This window comes from Cercospora beticola, chromosome 7 (genome assembly GCF_033473495.1).
Source record: "Cercospora beticola chromosome 7, complete sequence".
In the NCBI taxonomy this organism is placed as follows: Eukaryota; Fungi; Ascomycota; class Dothideomycetes; order Mycosphaerellales; family Mycosphaerellaceae; genus Cercospora; species Cercospora beticola.
The window spans coordinates 2,519,426-2,537,339 of NC_088941.1; the positions used below are offsets into that span (position 1 = coordinate 2,519,426).

Here is a 17,914-nt window from a genome sequence, read left to right on the forward strand (position 1 = left end):
CCCTGTCAATTCAAGGGTCCACCACACTTTTGGCTCCCCACTTCACATGCAGGAACGTATTCTTTGACTTCACTTCACGAGCATCACATTCTGGGCGCTCATCATTGGCATCGACATCATCTGTGCATCAGGGTCATGATTGTGTGTTGCGTCGCAATTGCACACAACTGCATAGACACCATCTTCCTGCTTTGCACTGAATCACACCTTCTCACTCCTCCACACTGCTCAATACCGAAACCAATACTCAGAAACAGAATCATGCACAGCATAGCACCTCGCAAGAAGCCTCAACCACCTCGACACAACTCGTCTCCACTAATACGCCCAACTCCTCCTACATCTCCGACATGCCTTCCTGCCCGCTTTCTTCTCATCTCCGCCTGCCACAACATCATTGCGCTCTCTGTCACCAAGTCCACCACTCACCCAAGGTATCCCTACGATCTCCTCGGGTCGCACATTTTTTCCCGATCCGTACCTCCCTCCCACCCAGACACTCGTAGCACGGTCTTCGAGGCCGTTGAAAGAGAACGGTTTGTTTTTGATTAATGCTTCGTAACACCGTTGCTCTTCCTTTTCCGGAATGCATTTCCAACAGGGATGAAGAGGTTCAGGAAAGTTTCCTGCGCCTTGTGGATTGGTCACAAAGTAGTGGAATCTGGGAAGCGAAGTCATGGTTGGGTTGTAGATCTTTGGGTACGGCCGCATTGGTAGTAATTTCATATAGGTCCTTCGACTTTTTTTTTTAGCGGGAAAGTTCATGGCGAAGCAGCAGTGAATCACGTTGTGCCTAGATCCAGACCGAGGGAATGCATGTAAGAAAACGACAGATCTTTCGCAACAGTGAATCGAGCAGAAGTTTGTATTATGATTGCCATGATCGCCTTTGTCGCTCAACACGCAAAGCACTGCAAAAAGGTGAACAAATACTAAGATGCGTTGAAGCACTGCACACATGTTGCATGCCCTGCCAATTACCATCCCAGTGGACACTCTTCGCATAATATCACTTCACTGGTGGATCTTCTTGCGCCATGTCCCCATTGGCCTTGTTGCCTGCTTTGTTCGACTTTGTCCGTTCCGCTCCTGGTGGTCGATGTGCGGTGGCAGGGCTGGCATCGGGATCAACGACAACGACGTGAGCTGTACTGTTTGCTTGGGGGCCAGCATCCGATGAGACACTCTGGACGGCGGCCACACTTGACTCGGGATTTGAAGCTGGTGCTGGTGTGGAAGACTCTTGGTGATCGGTGTCTGCGTCTGCTGTGCCGTCAAGAGGGTGGTTGATTGTTGGGGGTAGTTCCGCTTTAGGTGTAGTAGGAGCAGGCGCTTTAGTTGCCGGACTCTCATCTGGATCAGGCAGAGGTGGAGACTCTGCTGCGGGCACGGCAGCTGGTGCCGAGATGGGAGCAGGAACCTGAGCGGGTGCTGAAGGGTTTGGTGCAGATGGATATTGAGGTTGTGGTTGCGCAGAACGAGTGCTGCGAAGACCAGAGTTCGCAGAGTCGCTGCTGATTCCCGCGCCACCGTAATAGTCCGGATCGTTGATAGTGTTCGTCTTGACAGCGCGATCATACAATCTGGTCAGCCTTGCCACCTCACTGCGCACTGTCACGGCCTCATCCGTATCGATCGCGTCGTATCCATGTATTCCCTGGCTGATACCTCTCCACATTGTGGCAGAGTTGTCAATCTCATCGACGACCCGATCTAGATCATCCCGAAACATCCTTGCTCGCATTGGCTGGCCCCGTGATTTCAAGAAAGCTACCAGTCCAGCTATGATGGTGTTCAGGGCGCCAAACACGGTGATTAGCCAGCGAGGTGAGTCGCTCGCGCCCATGCCCGTCAGGGAGGCTCCAAGCACGATCTGAGAGAGCAGCAATGTGTTCGTCAGAGCAGAGGTGAAGGCATACATCCTACTCTGCGCCTTTCGATGTTCGATTGCACGGTGATACAGGGAATCCTTGGGTGGTGTATAGGACTTCGTATGTGGATGCTCTAATGGTCGATTGCCTACCAGGAAGCAGAACTGGTTATAGGCATTCGGCAAGGTCTCTGTCTCCGGCTGATTTGGGGGTTGCTGTATTGCGAATAATCCAGGGAATTGGAGGAGAGGCGTCCTTTCATCTGTGCTTGCGGGCATGTTTGGACGTCCAACTCTCAGGCAGTAGGGCTTCGGAACCAAAGTCCACCAGGCAGCTGGTCCTTATAGAGATGTACCACTCCCAGGTCCCTTGCTTCGTCCGAGCGATGATGTTGTAGGAATATCAAGAGAACACGATGATAAGCAGGAAATGCAGGCGTCGGCGCATTGGGTTGAAAGCGGACACGCGGGGCGCCAACAGCATTCGTAGTGGAAAACAGTTCTCAGTAGTCGCGTTCCGAGCCACCTGCCCGATGGATGCCATGTCGCATCTGTGCCGTCGACACGGCATGCCGATAGAAGGCCCGTCCGAAGCCGTGTTTCCCGTTCTCCATAGCACTTGCACGCCGTTCACGTTGCTGCCGTGGATGAGATGCTGGCGCGAGTAAGGTTTCGCTTGTGGTTTGCCTTGGCGCTCGTTGCACAGGGCTGCATGGGGGATGAGCGCGACGCGTGTGGAGAGACTTCAGGTGCGACTTGGTGATGCTCAAGAGTAGTCTTTCGTTCCCGATGGCCAAGCGAAGTAGGAGAGGCAGAGCTCCAAGATGCGCTTGCCTTTGGTCGGACCAAGATCGAGCGTCGTGACAAGGGTGGCCCAGCCTACAGCGTCATTGCTGCCTCTGCACGACTTCACTCACAACCTCTCGATGTTTGGTATACGACGGCCAGACAGCCACAATCGAATCGCGGCTGGGCATCGAAGCCGGCTCCCCTGAGGATAGGTGGTTACGGCGTGGTTGCTCCCTGCCACAGCATGCAACTGTCACCGCGACAAGAGAAGAGCTAGGATGGCAGAGGCCGACGGGAGGTAGAAGAGACCATCAGCTCGATTGGCCATGGAAGTTTTCATCCCAGCACCATCATGAAATGCCAGATTGAAAAGAGATGCGACGATGAGCAGCCAAGAACAACCAGGATAATAAAGCCACTGGAAATTCCCAGTGCGTCGATGTGACCAATCTCACCCTTCGTCACAATGGCGTAGGGCCCAACCGCGCTTCAATTTTTGACCGGCGCTCACGCATGCATCGGAATTCTGAATGCGTTGATGCTCCGTCACTACCTCGGAATACTCTCGCGCGTGGATGCTTCCGATGGTGATTCATAGTCGGATCCGAATCTCGAGATGATCTGGACTATGCTCCGTTCATCTGTCCTGGACTGGAGAAACTGGCATGCTGGTGCTGGTGCTGGTGCACCTGTGCCCTACCACGCGTTGGTGTGATTGTAACATTGCTAGTCGCTGTTCGCAGCTATTCAGCATACGGAGTGGACGAAGGACTTTCTCACCTGCGTGCTTGCTGGAATTCCACGCCGCTCATTGATTCGCGCCCGGTCATTGGATAGGGCTCCACATTGCCTGGTTGGAAACAGATGCACTGCAGCGGCCTGTTCTGCAACGAAGGTGGGCACACGTGGGAGGCCCCGCCATCTCTTTCGCACAACGCGCACGCCTGTCAAATGCTTCCCCACGACCCGGACAGTCTGCTGCGGTATGCTGCGCCAGCGCTACTGATATTGAAGCAGTGCCATCAATGTGCCGCAGCTGCGGCACGGTCCTCTGTCGTTCCGGGCCCTGATCCAAAAGATTCTCTCTAACCACTCCTAATGATCTGCAGTCTTCGCGCTAGCCCTGGAACATGAAATGCACTTTTGTAGGTAGTGCACACCGCGGCAGATGCTCCACAACTTCGGCTGTCGACCCAATCTGGACGGACGCCTATTGACTGCGAGGCGCTGTAAGCATCACTGCCCAAGCACTCGACCGTCAACCAAAGAAAACTCCGGCCCGGCAAGGTACTTCGGCGCCATAGACGGTACGACAAGCCGATGCCCTGCGATAGTGGGATGGAGGTGCTATGTTGCAGCGGGACACGCTGGTGCGACCGTGGGAACGAGACGCCTTGTCCCTGCATAGAATAGAGCGCAAACGGCGCACCGCCGACCTCGTCGCAGACAGCCACCCCGTCAAGCACTTCCAAGAGTCGGACCAGAAGTCGATGCGGATCGAGTACCGTGATATGCGAGTAACATGTCGGAAACGGCCACGACTACGATCACGACCTGCGAGCGTGAAGAGTCGCTGAGTTGGTCAGCGACCGGCGGCGATTCGAACCACATTGCGATCACAGTACCCGACGGAGCAGACCCGGCACCCGAAAGCGTCTCTAGTGCAGATTCGACGACGTCAGACGACACTGTTGAGACGAAAGACGACCAGACAATGATGGCCATCTTAATACCCACGGCCCTTCTGACCCTGTTCGCGGTCGCTTGCGTGGCTGGCTCGCGGGTCTCGGGACAATTGGAGGAGGCCGCTCAGGAGCTCGCTGAGTTGTCTATTGTAACAGAGAGTCTGGAGGAGAGCGAAGAGCCGTTGGATGAAAACGTGTTGTCAATCGCGACGGACAGTGCTGAGAAGGGCTGATCGAATGTGCAAGTAGCTTGCAGAGCCACATACTATGGCTTTGGGAGCAAAGAACGATATACCCGTGCGTAGAAACAATATGTGGTGTCCTCGGTAGCTGAAGCCTCTAACTGGCAAGCTGGGGGCACAAGTTGATCCGCGGGATTTGCGAGCGACAGAGGAGAAGGGCAACGAGTACGGGGCAGGTAGGACATCACGGCGTCCTGGCCAAGTCAGATTCGATTGATACTCACATCCTGAGTGGAGGGGCATGATGAGGCTTCTGAGAACGTTGCCATGTTGCAGAAATGCATAGATTCAAACGAGGTGTCGCCATGTGCCAACCGACATTCGATCGCGTTGCCATGCTGCTAAGGTGATGGCGCGAATCTGTTGTAAAACCGGTGTAGTGCCTCATCGACTGTGCTTCCGCCTGGCTTCACTCCCACCAGTGTGCCGCGATATTTGACACTTTGCCAAAGGTCTTGGCATCTCCGGGCGGCCGCATGTCGCTCCTACAGTCATTGAGCGTGCGGCAGTCGAGACATTCCACTCCATCTCCTATACATCATGTCGGCACCTTCATACTCGCGCTCGCTCACAAGCGCCGTCAAGAGACTGAAAGTCAGTATCAGAGCCATATTCGTGTGATGTCCAACTTGCCGTCTGACAATATCCCAGCTCTCCCCTTCCACATCAACTTTCACAACCCAGCAGGTCCGGCAATTGCAACACTCAGCTCCACTCGCCGCACAGCCTCTGTCGCCCAATCTCGAGCGCGAGCTATCCGAGATTCGCCTCCCCAAAGCCGTGCAGGCAACTTACCTCGCCCCATTGAAACGAGAACCCACCACACCACGCAAAGCCAACGAACCCATCGAGACTGTGTGCCAGCTTCAATTGCGCTCCTACAATGTCCGCAACTTGGAAGTCTTCTCCGACTTTGCTCTACGCGCAGCCTACTTCCTGCAACTCCCTGCCACCAGCTACAATCTCCCTCGCCGAACAGAACGATGGACTGTGCCGAGGAGTAATTTCGTGCACAAGAAGAGTCAAGAGAACTTCGAGAGAATTACGATGAGAAGGGAAATTGTGATCAAAGAGGGGAATCCGGAGACCGTGAGTGTTTGGCTGGCATTCTTGCGAAAGTACCAGTACTACGGAGTGGGACTGAAGGCAAATGTTTTTGAGTATGGATCGTTGAAAGCTGCGGAGGAGATGGATGCTGAGGCGAAGAGGGTTGAGGAGCTGTTGGGAAGCATAGAATTGGAGAAGCCGGCCAAGGGAATGGGCCAGCTCGGTTTGCCGGAGAAGATGGTGGATCAGGCTTTCAAGGCCAGCTGGGGAGCTTACGCGCCGAGCTCTGGGGCGCAGAGCGTGCCGGATGGGAATAAGAGAATTGCGACGGTTTCTGTCGAAGGTGGATTAATGCCAGAGAAGCAAGAGAAGAAGACGAAGGGGGCAGAGAAGGAGGAGGCCGCATAAACTGAAGCGTTGAAACCTGACGGCTGTCACCCAGCGATGCGTGCATTCCATCTCACAAATGACAGAGAGCTACAGATGCGTTGGCGCGAGATGTGACAGCAGCACGAATCTCGCCTGAAGCAGGCACGGGAATACGGGGGCAACCATAACCGAACGATGCACTGGAGCATACTCCTACAATCGCCCAGCGAAGAGCCGCTTTCATACGCCCACCTGAGGGCATGGAGAGGCGGTTTCGAGCGAACCTGTCTTAGTCTGCGGGCCTGTTCGACCGAGTGAACACATCCACGGCACTGCAATTGACTACTCAGCAAGAGTTATCGTCGATCGAGACTGTACAACGTTGCCTGGAAATCGACTTCCGGTTAATCCAAAGCAGCTTCGCTCCGTGCAGCAAGTACGTCACGTACATTTGCGTGCGTGTTCTCGGTCTCTACAGCAAGAAACCTTGGTCTGGACGTTACTTGCTGATAAAGCTAGTCAGTGAGCTTATATCGTTCCATTCAAAATCAACCAGAACTACCGCGTTGGGCAGCCGCGACCGTGGCTTGATGATGACGACAGACTGTATAAGCGCTTCGGACGGCGTGTCGTGCTGAGTGCACTGAAGGCATACGCCGAAAACTTGCAGCATCTCTAGCATGGAGAGAGAGAATATCACTAGCTCCCCTGTGAACTGCATACAAGCTTATTAACCGAATTGATCACTGTTGTTCTTTGAAATATTACAGAGTGCCGAAAATTGCTAATCATCCTCCTCATTTCCTTGCGCTTGTTCACAGCAATACACCCAGCTCCAAAGCCCATCGCCTGGTCCCACTCTACCACATATTTACGCCACCCTCTTCGCAAAAGCCGCAATGGCCTCAATCTGCTTTCGGTTTACCTCCGGCACCGCATTCCTAAAAATGAGCGCCGTCCCATGCATGGCCCCCAAATTAACATCACAACTCGCATTAACTCCCGCCTTGGTCAACTTCTTCCAATACGCAATCCCCTCATCTCGGAAACAATCCAATTCATCCACACTCACCATATGATCCGGCAAACCCTTCAAATCCTGTTCTCTCGCATGATAAGGCCACGCCAGCGGATCCTCCAATTGTCCTTCTCCCGGAGAATAATAATACGCCAAAGCAGCACTGTTATCAGGATTCAGGAAGTAATATTCATTTTCGATTTGTGATGGGGTTTCTTTCAATTTCCTTTCTCGAGACCAGTCGTATCCGCCACTGATATACGGGACGTAACCGTATACACCGGAGATTTCTTTGATCCAGCCTTCGCGGTTTGCGCGGATGGAGGTTGCGAAGCAGAGGTTTGCGCCGCCGGATTCGCCTTGGAGGATGAAGTGGGAGATGCCGAAGGAGGAGCGGTTGGCTGCGATGTATTGTACTGCGGTGCAGCAGTCGTTCAGACCGGTGGGGAAGGGGTTGTGTTGGGTTTTTGTCCAGGCGTTGCGGAAGTCGGGCATGATTGTGACGTTTCCTTTAAGGGCGAGGGATTTGCACCAGCGGTCGTGCACGGGGTTTTTGGTTGGGCCGATGGTCATGCCGCCGCCTGTGAGTGTGAGATTAGGTTAGATGTTCTGTTCGAATAGCACAAGCTGGACGCTGTGGCGATGGGGAAACGAGCTTACCGTGAATGTAAACCACACCAGGTAACTTTCCGTTCACTCCTTTGGGCTTGAAAATGTACAACTTAATCTTGTTTCCATCTGGTCCATCGATCTCTTCGACTGTCTCCTCGACTTCACCTTCGTTCTTATCTTCGGGCGTGCTCATGTCGATCGCTCCATACAAACCAAAGATCGCGGTCTCCATCTCCTCGGCCAATTTTGTGCCTACTTCGAGATTTTTCGTGTCGGACACGCCTTGCATGTTGTTACCTCCCATGCCATAGGCATTCACTACTGCCTTGAGCTTGGGATGAGTCCTGGGATCAGTAGACATGCTAAGGTCCGTATTGCCGAGACGGCCTGGTGGCGTGTAGGAAGACATCTTGTCAACTGGCCTTGATCTTGTCGAGGAATTGGATGTGAAGAGAGAATGCACAATTGCTGAACGATCTCGTTGCCTGGGTCAGATCACTGCTGTCTTCTCAGGCTGAATATAAGAAGCATGTTAGTCTTGTGTAACCTGAAATGCTTCATAAGCTAGGCTTAGTGATGCCCCGCTCGTACTTGAGTTTGTGCAAACGGCGTAAAGATCAGGTGTTGCACAATTGGCTTTGTGCCTCCTCTCGTCCAATCAGTAGCTTGTTGTGCCTCAGCTGAAGACGCATACGAAATACATGTAGCTTTGACAAGTGGGGCCTTCGCTAAGGGTTCGGCTGTGATCCTGAGAGGCATTGGTTGATAATCAGTCTCAGGATTGCTTCTTCGAGCGATGATTGGAGTCATGACTTAGGAGTACGTTCTTTCGTTTCACAACAGGGGCACTCCAAAGTTCGGTACATTATGATCGCACGATGGACTGCCACCATTCTTGACACCATTCCCAGAGCCTGGTTTGTGCGGTCCTTGGTAGTTGGGAGCCTCATGCAGGGTCGATCCTGACGGGAGAGCTGTGAATGAAGCTGACTAATAATCAGCTGAGCGAAGCGCTTAAGTCGCACATGGCAATGCCGAGCAGAGAGTTTGCTAATGCCGAACGGAGCTCATATGCCATTGAACTCAGACAGATGATGACTATTGAGTACAAGCAATGTAGCTAGCTGCAGTTCCTGCAGCAGGCCGAGCGTTGATGCTGGAGTGGGCCTGCAATAGCTTAGCACCACCTTCTCCAAAGGGGCGACTGACGACGAGGTGTACAGCCGCACGTACCTTTGTCCCCCTCATTTCGGGACGAACAGGCTGCTGGCGATACGGACAGGCAGACTCTTCTGCAAAATCAGCGACCCGTCCTCGCTCAACTCGGCCTTATGTCGACCACGATTTGACACAGCTTCGATATGAACATTGCATATGACTTGTCCCACCTGAATGACTTCCTTGAAATCAATCTTAAACCGATAGCTGCCAAGGATGACCCAAGAACCTGAAGTAACTGAAGTGAACTGAGCCTCTAACTCGGTTTCTCTTGTCAATGCGACGGTGGGAAACAATTTGATGTCGAATGCTGCCTCCGAGCTCGCAGAAGTGCCGAGCAACACAGCAAAGACTGCGGCGTGCTTCGTACTCTCCATCAACAGAATTGCAGAGACAGTACTGGGTTTCGCAGACATTGGAAGGTTCATGAGAAACTCTGTCGACTTTGGCATTTTTGTAAATCGGTCGGCCCCGAGCTTGTCGTTCGGTAGCTGCTGGTCGTACCGGACAGAAATCAGTTTGTAAGGTGCTGGTAGCTGATGCAGGCGAAAAAACATGTCTGGATACATTCGTACGCCAGCAACTTGTGCCGTCGCTTGTGGGACGTATAGGTTCTGAAGATCTCCGCGTGTACCAATGGCGGTAAGTGTGCTGCATTCGATTCTCGAATAGCGCTGGAAGTCAGCGTTTTTCTCTGTGCCGGGCCATCGCTTGAGTACAACAGCCAAATTTCCCCGAGAACTGTCTGCATTAGGTGGACATTCGAGTGCAGCGAAATATTCGCCAGGGCCCTTTCTGGTCAAAGGCAAGCTCATTTGTAAGCCGCGATTGGTCATAGCATAAGGCCTGCGAGTGCCATGGTCAAAGTAAGGTTGGTACTGGCCCGTGTGTGCGAAAGCTAGGGGACTGTCTGCCAGCAGGCCATGAGGTTCATCACTTCCATGGGAGTCCACCCATGCGAATATTGTATGATCGTCTGTTGACTTCATGATCTCTTCTTGCAGTCGTAAGAAAGCCCGCTTGCCTCCTTCGCCATAGAGAAGGGGCATGTTGACAGAGAAGAGACCCAGCAAGCTGTAAGCCATGTCCTCGGAACGGCCAGTCTTGCGTCTCGCGGCCCACGACATACGTTTCGCGATGCTTGCTGTCCATAGGACATCGCGAGAGCTGTCGACCAGGTAATGTCGCTGTATCCCACTAATGGAGCTGATCTCTTCCACTAATTCGTCTCTGCCCCCAATACATTGCCAGTCAAGAGTATAGAACACAGCGTGCGAAGGAGCTAACAGTTCCTGTAAAGTCCAGCCTCGTGTCCACCAGCGGGCGTCTGCCAGCGACTGAGCAGCCGTGACATCCGAAAGATAAATGTAGCATATTCCGGCCTGGCCATAGTAGGCATACATAGAATTGATTGCCTCGCTCAGATCGGCACTGGATGACTTGTCAATGCATAGCGTATCGATCCAGATGTACTCGTAGCCTTCGATATGTGCCAGGTTCATGGCGCCAACGACCTTGTCGTAAGCAGGCTTTCGTGATGACGTGCCCGAAAGAACGTCGCGATACAACACCTCATCGCTTGCTGTCGTTGACCAGGTGTGAGACAAAATGGCATATGGCGGAACCCGTTCGTCCCATGCTTCGATCAACTCCAGCCTGCCGTCTTCGCTCAGTGACGTCCTGAGGAGGCGCATAGTTCTGGCCGTGTAGCATGAGAATGTGGTAGTGCCATGAACGCTCCGTGGTCCGCGGAACGAGCGTTGGAACAGTTTCAATGTGAACTGACGAAAATGGGAGCTGTGGTGGGAATGTGTGGCTTGTATCAGAAGCTGGAAGGCTGGAAGGCGCCCTCGATCCTTCGCATGCTACGCCACCTCGCTAATGCGGACGATTAGCTGCGGTTGGCTATGTGTAACAGAAGAGCGGACATCGAAGCCACGTTGTTCTCCATCACAGATCCAGTATCACGATCTGCGGTCTTGTCTGCGTGGGCGGCCTCAGCCAGATCATAGCACAAGCCCCGCTATCTTACCATAAGCCAAGAGAAGAAGCCGCAGATCTCTGTTGGTAGCCTCTCTTGAATTCCAGATCCCACAACCGCGGAGTCGTGAAAGCTCGCTCAAGGCCAGACACTGCCTCCTATGCGTCAACACACGCACGCGGGATGCTCCATCACTCGCCGTCCGCACTACCACAAGCTCTGCAACCACTTGCTCACACCTTCCCATTCCCCACCACACTAACCTGCCCCCTCTCCCTCTCCATCTTAATCGCCTCTTTGCCTCCCTGAATCGCCCTAATCATCTCCTCACTCCTCCTCACAGCCTGCATACTCTTCCTCACCCTCTCCCTCCCATCCTCCGGCTCCAAATTCGGATTCTGTTCCCACAACTGCTCACACCTCTCCCTCAAATCCTCCACAAAACCTTTAATCCTCGCCTGCATTTCCTTCTCATGCTTCTTCTTCCAATTCTTCGCCGCAAAACCACTAAAAGTAATCCACGTCCTCACCGTACAAGTTTCATTCCCCGGCGAAGCTGAAGAAGACGACTCTTCAATTTCAGTCACTCGTTCAGTTTTCATAACAAACCTCGGAATCAAATAATTCGCATTATCCGAAACCCATCGTATCCTCGTAACATTCCCTCCATTCTTATGACTTTCCCTCCCATCTCCTCTCCATTTCAACGCTTCAAGTAGGAGACAAACCTCTTTACTCTGAAATCTATCACCTCCAGTCGCAGAACCCAAATCCATCGTTATGGTCATATGCGTCCCTTGTTCGAGTCGCAGACTTCGGCTGTGAGGGCTGGGGTGTTTCGTGATGAGGACATCGGGGTTGAAAGTATTCCAGTCGCGCCAGGAGTGCAGGTCGAGGAGGGCTTCGTAAGGGTATTGTGGTGGGGTGGGGATTGTGGTTTCGGCGTAGACGCTGAAGGTTCCGCCGGAGGGGATGGTGGGGGTGGGACGGGGGCCTGTGTTGGCGTTGGAGCGGAATTGGTGGTCTTTGTAGGCTTCGGGCATGGTTTCGAGCAGCTTTGTTGTTGTGATTTGTTTTCGCTCTTTTCTCTTCTTGTTGAAGATGTGTATTATGTAGTTGTGTTCGCGAAATGTGTAGAAGCTCTACAAATTAGTCGTAGCAAGGTGGTCTGATTCCGGTGTTTCTGTCGGTTTGCAAAGTATCGTGGTCGCGTCGCGTTTTTGGTTGAGGGGAGCTGAGCAGCTGAGGAGCTGATAGTCCAAATCCAGTTGCTGCTGTAAACAGCAAGGGTATGTATGAGTGATTATTAATTACTAAGGCGTATCGTAGGTACTTCGCTAGCGAGTGTACACTGATGATGGGGAAAGGTCTGAGGTCGCGGCCGCGAAACGGCCATGCAGGCCTATATACCACCAATTCGCCGTGGGTGGTGCTGGGTTGTAGATCGCAATCCGCAAAATGATTTGCACAAAAAGCCGCGTGACGTAGTCGTAGCTCGGCGCACGGAGCGCCGGATTCCACTGCCGGCCCTCTTCACACCGCGCCAAGTTGACTTTCCCTGCTTATGGTATGGTTATGTAGGCTCGGCGTCGTTGTACACCGGGGGCAGAAACATGCCTGGAGCCGGAGCCTGGTCAGAATGCGGAGAGAAAGTCCTGGATGGCTGGGGAAAGAGTGTCATAACATGCAAGGGTATCAATTCACATGTCATTCGTTTCATGCATCCACACTATCAAACGCCAGCCTCAGAAAGCCAACAACACCCATCCAACGGAAACAAGTTACGAAAACGCGAGAGCGATTACGAAAAGCCTCACAAGCCTCCTCATCCCAAACCTCATCCATCAATATCCATCATCTCGCTGTCCTCATACTCCAATTGAATCCTCGTGCCCTCTGCATCTGCAGGACCAAATGTTAATGCTGTCGTAGCACCAAGTGTAGCATCTTTCAGATCCTGCTGAAGTTGCGTGACAGCGGAGTCATCATCCGCCTCTTCTTCAACTTCCGTTCCATCGCGCGCAACAGAAGTCTGCGTGGTTTCCGTCTCGTCAAGACCAGCGTCGCTCTGATCCGGCAATTCGGTAGTCTCGAGCACAGTATCGCCGCCGCCACGCTCCTCAGTCATGACATCGTGCATGAGCTTCAGCAAAGTAGTCTGCAGCTTCGTCAAGACGTTCTTGCTCGTCGCGTCAGCAGCCACTTTCGTGTCAATCGTCTCTTGCAAGAGCTCAAGAACAGATTTCAACTTCTCGGCATCGCAACCTCCGGCCGGCAGATGCAATTTGTTAAGCATGCTGAAGAGAATCTTCTTTTCATCCTTGTTCAGCTGGGCAGAAACGAGGCGATCCAGGATGCTCTCCGCTAAGATAAAATGTGTCTCTCCAGCTCCACTCTTTGCGGAGCTATCTCCAACAGCGTCAGAGAAGCCCACGATCTTGCGTGGATCTGTCCAATCCAGTAGCATGTTCGTAATTTGTGTCATGGAGACCATCTGATCAGCACCGGCAGCAGCGTCCTCGTCGTCATCGTCCTCAAAGGCCTTCCGAAGAGTGAGAAGCTTGCTTATGGCGCTGGTAGTGATCTCTGCCATGAGCACTGCATTCTCGGCACGGGAGTGACAATAAACCGGGAAGAAGTAGCTCAGGCTCTGGCGCAGTTGCGGATTCGTGATGCTGTCCGGATCGAAGTATGTGACGACCAGCTGCTTGAGAAGATCCGCGTCGACGATAAGACGGGAGAGCATCGCCTTTGAAAGAGCAGTGGCACCCGTCGATTGCACTTCAGGATCACCAGACTTGAGTGACTGCTTGAACATCTTCAGGACAGGCTTCGCGGCCTCGTTTGGATCTTCGGTGCCTTCTGCAGGTGTCAGTAGCGAAGGGTGCGTGACAAGCATGTCCGTAATGATCTGCAAGCAGATCGTTTGCAGCGCCGGATGGCCCTTCGAGAAGCAGTGGATAAATACGGTGAGGTTCTCTCCGGCAAGTTGCTGTATCTTTGTCAGTATAGCACGCTGGCGTCTATGGACACGACTCACCTTCCCAAGGAAGCAGCACAGTCCCAAGCAGAGGAGACCTCGCTCTCGCAGTGGCGCCTCTTTACTCCGCACAGCAGGAACAACCAGAGTGTTCAGCGTCGTCACAAGATGGACGTTCTCGGTCAAATCGCAATGTACGTTCTGCAACATGCACATAGCAATGTGTAGACACTTCATGTTGACCATGAGCTCTTTGACAGCCCTCTCCTCTTCTGCTTCAGGATCAGCTTCAGCCTCTTGCTGCTGCTTCTTGGCTTTCTTCTGCGCTGCCCTGTTATCGTCCACATTGATGTCAACTTGTTCCGTGGCGGAATGGAAGCTGTCTTCTGTGCTGCCGTCGATATCGCCGTCGTCCTCCGCGATGATAGTATCATGCACTTCGGCGACGGCCTCGAGAACAACGCTGCAGAACTCACGCTCGCCCTTGGCATGCTCGCCACAGACAAGGCGAAGCACCTCGACAACAAGCCGTGTGACTTCCTCGGGCAAGTCCGGTAGCGCCAAAGAAGACCTCATGAGGACGGAAATCTTTCGGCGACCAACTTCGTCACTGTAGTCGAATGTCAGAGCCATGTGCAGCAACTGCTCGACGACGAATTCGCAATGTGCGAGCTCTGACTCGTCGTATTCCTCGTCTTCTGCCTCCGCGGACTCAATGGTGACTTGAATCAGTTTCTTGATCTCACGCTCAAGGAGGAACCCGAACTTGGTGACTTCGGGCAGCTTCTCTTCTGCAAGCTCCACCAGCGCTCGCGGTCCCACGTAGTCCTTCGTATTTCGGCAGTAGTCATTGAATGTGCGTGCCACAAATGCGAGCTCGGGCGAAAGGTCATCCCAGAAACTGTCTGGAAAGGAGACATAATCGACGTAGTCCGGTCGTCCTTTCCAGAACTCATCCATTGCGATGAGAGCGATTCCACCCTCGCCCCCACTGTTGACCACATCGATACGTTCCAGCAACTCGAGGAGTGCATCGAGTGACGGAACTGCTTCTTTATCCTTCGTAGCCTCCCCGTCCTCCTCTTTTTCGGCAGCTTGAGCTGCAGGTAGAGCTGCGCAGTCCTCGATCCAGCGTTCACAGAAGAGTCGTGCTGTAGCCTTGCGCACATTCTCGTCTCGGTCACGCAAACCCCATCTGAGTAGCTTCTCGCGATGCGTAAGGCTCAAATGTCTGAAGTCTCCAAGTGCAGGTAGCAGACGGCTGTACAATGCCTTTCGTGTTGTCGCATCCGCGTCTCTTGCTCGTTCCAATAGATATGGCAGCACTTCTTTTGTGAGCGGCAGGTTCAGCAGCAGATTTCTCCTGACCTCAGCTGAAGAATCGTTTTGCAGCACGTTCAATAGCTTGTTCAGCACTGTCTTGCCGCCCAAGTCCTCGTCTGAGTCTGAGTCCTCCTCATCTTCGTCACCCTCCACCTCCGCTGCCAACCTGCCAAGACCGTACACAGCTTGCAGCCGGACCGAAGCTTCCTTATCGTGCAGTCTCTTCAACAACTCTTGCCGTAGCTGGTGGAACAGTGCATCGTCCAGCGTATCCAGACTGTTGATAATGTGACTTGTAATCTGCGTCGCCCGAAACCGAATCTCTTTGGCCTTTGCCTTCATGGCCAGCATCGTCATCTTCAAAATCTCGCTGGCCAGCCTGCTTGTTGGCGTCTGCGGGAGTGTGCCATCCTCGACCTCGTCATCCGCCTGTGCAATCTCATTGTCCTTGCCCGCTGCCACATTCAAGAATGTTCCCAGAAAGCGCACGACGCGATCGCCGACCGGCTCGGATTTCTTGACCGGCAGAATGCGAATCACGCATCGCACAACCTCTCGATTGAAGTCGTCCTCGTCGAAGTCGTCATGCTGTTTGCCTTTCTTGTTGCTGACCGGCTCGTAGCAACATGCTTCCTGGACTTTTCGTAGTGATATGATGGCTTTCCGATGTGCGGCAGTGGACTTTTGCGAGTCTGCAAACACGGTACAGATGGCGCGTCGCAAGGAGCTGTCCTCCCCCTCGTCTGGTATGTCCGGCGGTGGTGAACTATTGCGGGCGGATCGCGTGGAGGCCTTTGTTGCGACTGTACGTCGCGATGTGCGCGTGCTTGCACTGGCGACTCGTCCCGGCATGGTGGTGTGTTGTAATGTCAGTTCGTGTCGGTTGTCATCTGTTTCTCGGCGGTGTTTGCAGGTGTAAACAGAGGCGGAAAGGGTCCCGCGATGCACGACCACGAGCCAATGACGTGCTGCACCACGGCGCTTTTGACTTTCTGCTTGCAGCTTCACTCGACACCCTGCACTCCCTCTGTGCGTTCGCGATTGTGCTAGATTGTGCGCATCATGTTTGCCAGGACTGCTCTACGGGCGGCGACGAGGCCCACGAACTTTCGAGGAGTACGAACGGCAGTCACGATCGCTCCTTCAGCGTCAGAAGTGCACGCCATGAACCCTCACGGCCTGGAGATCTCGAAGGCCCAAGGCGTCGCGAAGAATGGCCTCGTTTCTGGTATGTTTAGGCATTGAGACCGATCACCGCATAGTCGCTGAGACTGATATACAGCTTCTTCCCAGCCATTGGTAACACGCCCCTCATCCGCCTGAACAAGATCTCCGAACAAACCGGCTGCGAAGTCCTCGGTAAAGCCGAATTCCAAAACCCAGGCGGCTCAGTCAAAGACCGCGCAGCATTATTCGTCGTCCAAGATTCCGAAGAGAAGGGCCTCCTCCGCCCCGGCGGCACAGTAGTAGAAGGCACAGCAGGCAACACCGGCATCGGCCTCGCCCACGTCTGCCGCTCAAAGGGCTACAAACTAGTAATCTACATGCCCAACACGCAATCCCAAGGCAAAATCGACCTCCTCCGTCTCCTCGGCGCAGAAGTCTACCCCGTCCCTGCCGTCGCATTCGAGAATCCCGAGAACTACAATCACCAAGCCAAACGCCACGCCGAACGTCTCGACAACGCCGTCTGGACAAACCAATTCGACAACACCGCCAACCGCCAAGCACACATCGAAACCACCGGTCCTGAAATCTGGGCTCAAACACAAGGCAAAATCGACGCTTTTACTTGCGCTTCTGGGACAGCGGGTACAATTGCAGGTTGTACACGGTACCTCAAAACCATCTCCGAAAACCGCGTAAAATGCTACGTTGCAGATCCTCCCGGGTCAGTAATCTACACTTACGTCTCCTCTGGCGGAAAACTTGTCGAACGGAGCGGAAGCTCGATAACAGAAGGAATTGGGCAAGGCCGCATCACAGACAACTTAAAACCTGATATCGATCTCCTCGATGGCGCATTACATATTTCGGATGAAAAGAGCATTGAGATGGTTTACAGGTGTCTGGACGAGGAGGGCTTATACCTTGGAGCTTCATCCGCATTGAACGTCGCAGCGGCGAGGGACTTGGCGCAGAAGTTGGGACCAGGGAACACTGTTGTGACAATTCTATGCGATGGAGCATATCGTTACGCGGACCGTCTGTTCAGTAAGAAATGGTTGGAGAGTAAGAAACTTCTCGGCGCCGTGCCGGAGCATCTGAAGAAGTATATCGTGTTGGAGTAGGGAGAGCGGAATGGCATGTCATAGACAAGCATATACACAGTGAAAAGTAGTTCAAGTCACTCTCGGGAAGTGTCTTACCCATCTGTCCAGTCGCACGACTAAGTGATAAAAGCGCTATGGGAGCAGAGGGAAATTTCACCTTCGAAATCTCTCATATTGTCATCTATCATCACCTTCATCTTTGTCTTCATCTGCATCTTCAATCATCAACTCGTCATAAGACAAACCCACAGCTGTTCCATGCCATGTTCCTCCTGTCCTACCACGTACGCTACTTCCTCCATGCAAGCAGGCATTTGCTCATATGGTAGTCCTTCAATCCACCCACCACTCAACCCAAAAACCCTCGCTAGCCTCATCACGTCCCTTCCTTCCCCACAAAGTCCAGAGAGAAGAGAAGTCATTTATGCAAAAAGTCCGCCGCCGCTTCATAGATATGTTTTGTGTTGACTGTTCGTCTTTTAATGGTACTGGTGAATCCTTCCCCTT

The 17,914-nt window shown here is 53.1% G+C and overlaps 8 protein-coding genes across 8 annotated transcripts; 3 read left to right on the forward strand and 5 right to left on the reverse strand.

The window, feature by feature from the left end:
- Positions 1 to 1,009: 1,009 nt before the first annotated feature.
- Positions 1,010 to 2,149, reverse strand: RHO25_011210 (uncharacterized protein; the record flags this gene model as incomplete). The annotated part of the gene is made up of 1 exon (XM_023601932.2): positions 1,010 to 2,149. One exon carries the CDS (start codon positions 2,147 to 2,149, stop codon positions 1,010 to 1,012), a length of 1,140 nt encoding a protein of 379 aa, XP_023451046.1.
- A 2,032-nt stretch (positions 2,150 to 4,181) lies between these two features.
- RHO25_011211 (uncharacterized protein) lies at positions 4,182 to 4,577 on the forward strand (the record flags this gene model as incomplete). The annotated part of the gene is made up of 1 exon (XM_065603383.1): positions 4,182 to 4,577. One exon carries the CDS (start codon positions 4,182 to 4,184, stop codon positions 4,575 to 4,577), a length of 396 nt encoding a protein of 131 aa, XP_065459455.1.
- A 549-nt stretch (positions 4,578 to 5,126) lies between these two features.
- RHO25_011212 (mitochondrial 37S ribosomal protein uS10m) lies at positions 5,127 to 6,041 on the forward strand (the record flags this gene model as incomplete). Its single annotated transcript, XM_023601929.2, has 2 exons — positions 5,127 to 5,180; positions 5,238 to 6,041. 2 exons carry the CDS (start codon positions 5,127 to 5,129, stop codon positions 6,039 to 6,041), a joined length of 858 nt encoding a protein of 285 aa, XP_023451044.1.
- An 832-nt stretch (positions 6,042 to 6,873) lies between these two features.
- RHO25_011213 (uncharacterized protein) lies at positions 6,874 to 8,041 on the reverse strand (the record flags this gene model as incomplete). Its single annotated transcript, XM_023601928.2, has 2 exons — positions 6,874 to 7,601; positions 7,681 to 8,041. 2 exons carry the CDS (start codon positions 8,039 to 8,041, stop codon positions 6,874 to 6,876), a joined length of 1,089 nt encoding a protein of 362 aa, XP_023451043.1.
- An 835-nt stretch (positions 8,042 to 8,876) lies between these two features.
- Positions 8,877 to 10,544, reverse strand: RHO25_011214 (uncharacterized protein; the record flags this gene model as incomplete). Its single annotated transcript, XM_023601927.1, has 1 exon — positions 8,877 to 10,544. The coding sequence occupies one exon, from the start codon at positions 10,542 to 10,544 to the stop codon at positions 8,877 to 8,879; it is 1,668 nt and encodes a 555-aa protein (XP_023451042.1).
- Positions 10,545 to 11,064: 520 nt separating this feature from the next.
- On the reverse strand, positions 11,065 to 11,874 carry RHO25_011215 (uncharacterized protein; the record flags this gene model as incomplete). The annotated part of the gene is made up of 1 exon (XM_023601926.2): positions 11,065 to 11,874. The coding sequence occupies one exon, from the start codon at positions 11,872 to 11,874 to the stop codon at positions 11,065 to 11,067; it is 810 nt and encodes a 269-aa protein (XP_023451041.2).
- A 794-nt stretch (positions 11,875 to 12,668) lies between these two features.
- On the reverse strand, positions 12,669 to 15,986 carry RHO25_011216 (uncharacterized protein; the record flags this gene model as incomplete). The annotated part of the gene is made up of 2 exons (XM_023601925.2): positions 12,669 to 13,823; positions 13,872 to 15,986. The coding sequence occupies 2 exons, from the start codon at positions 15,984 to 15,986 to the stop codon at positions 12,669 to 12,671; spliced, it is 3,270 nt and encodes a 1,089-aa protein (XP_023451040.1).
- A 210-nt stretch (positions 15,987 to 16,196) lies between these two features.
- Positions 16,197 to 17,425, forward strand: CYS17 (Cysteine synthase 1; the record flags this gene model as incomplete). The annotated part of the gene is made up of 2 exons (XM_023601924.2): positions 16,197 to 16,362; positions 16,428 to 17,425. The coding sequence occupies 2 exons, from the start codon at positions 16,197 to 16,199 to the stop codon at positions 17,423 to 17,425; spliced, it is 1,164 nt and encodes a 387-aa protein (XP_023451039.1).
- Positions 17,426 to 17,914: the final 489 nt, after the last annotated feature.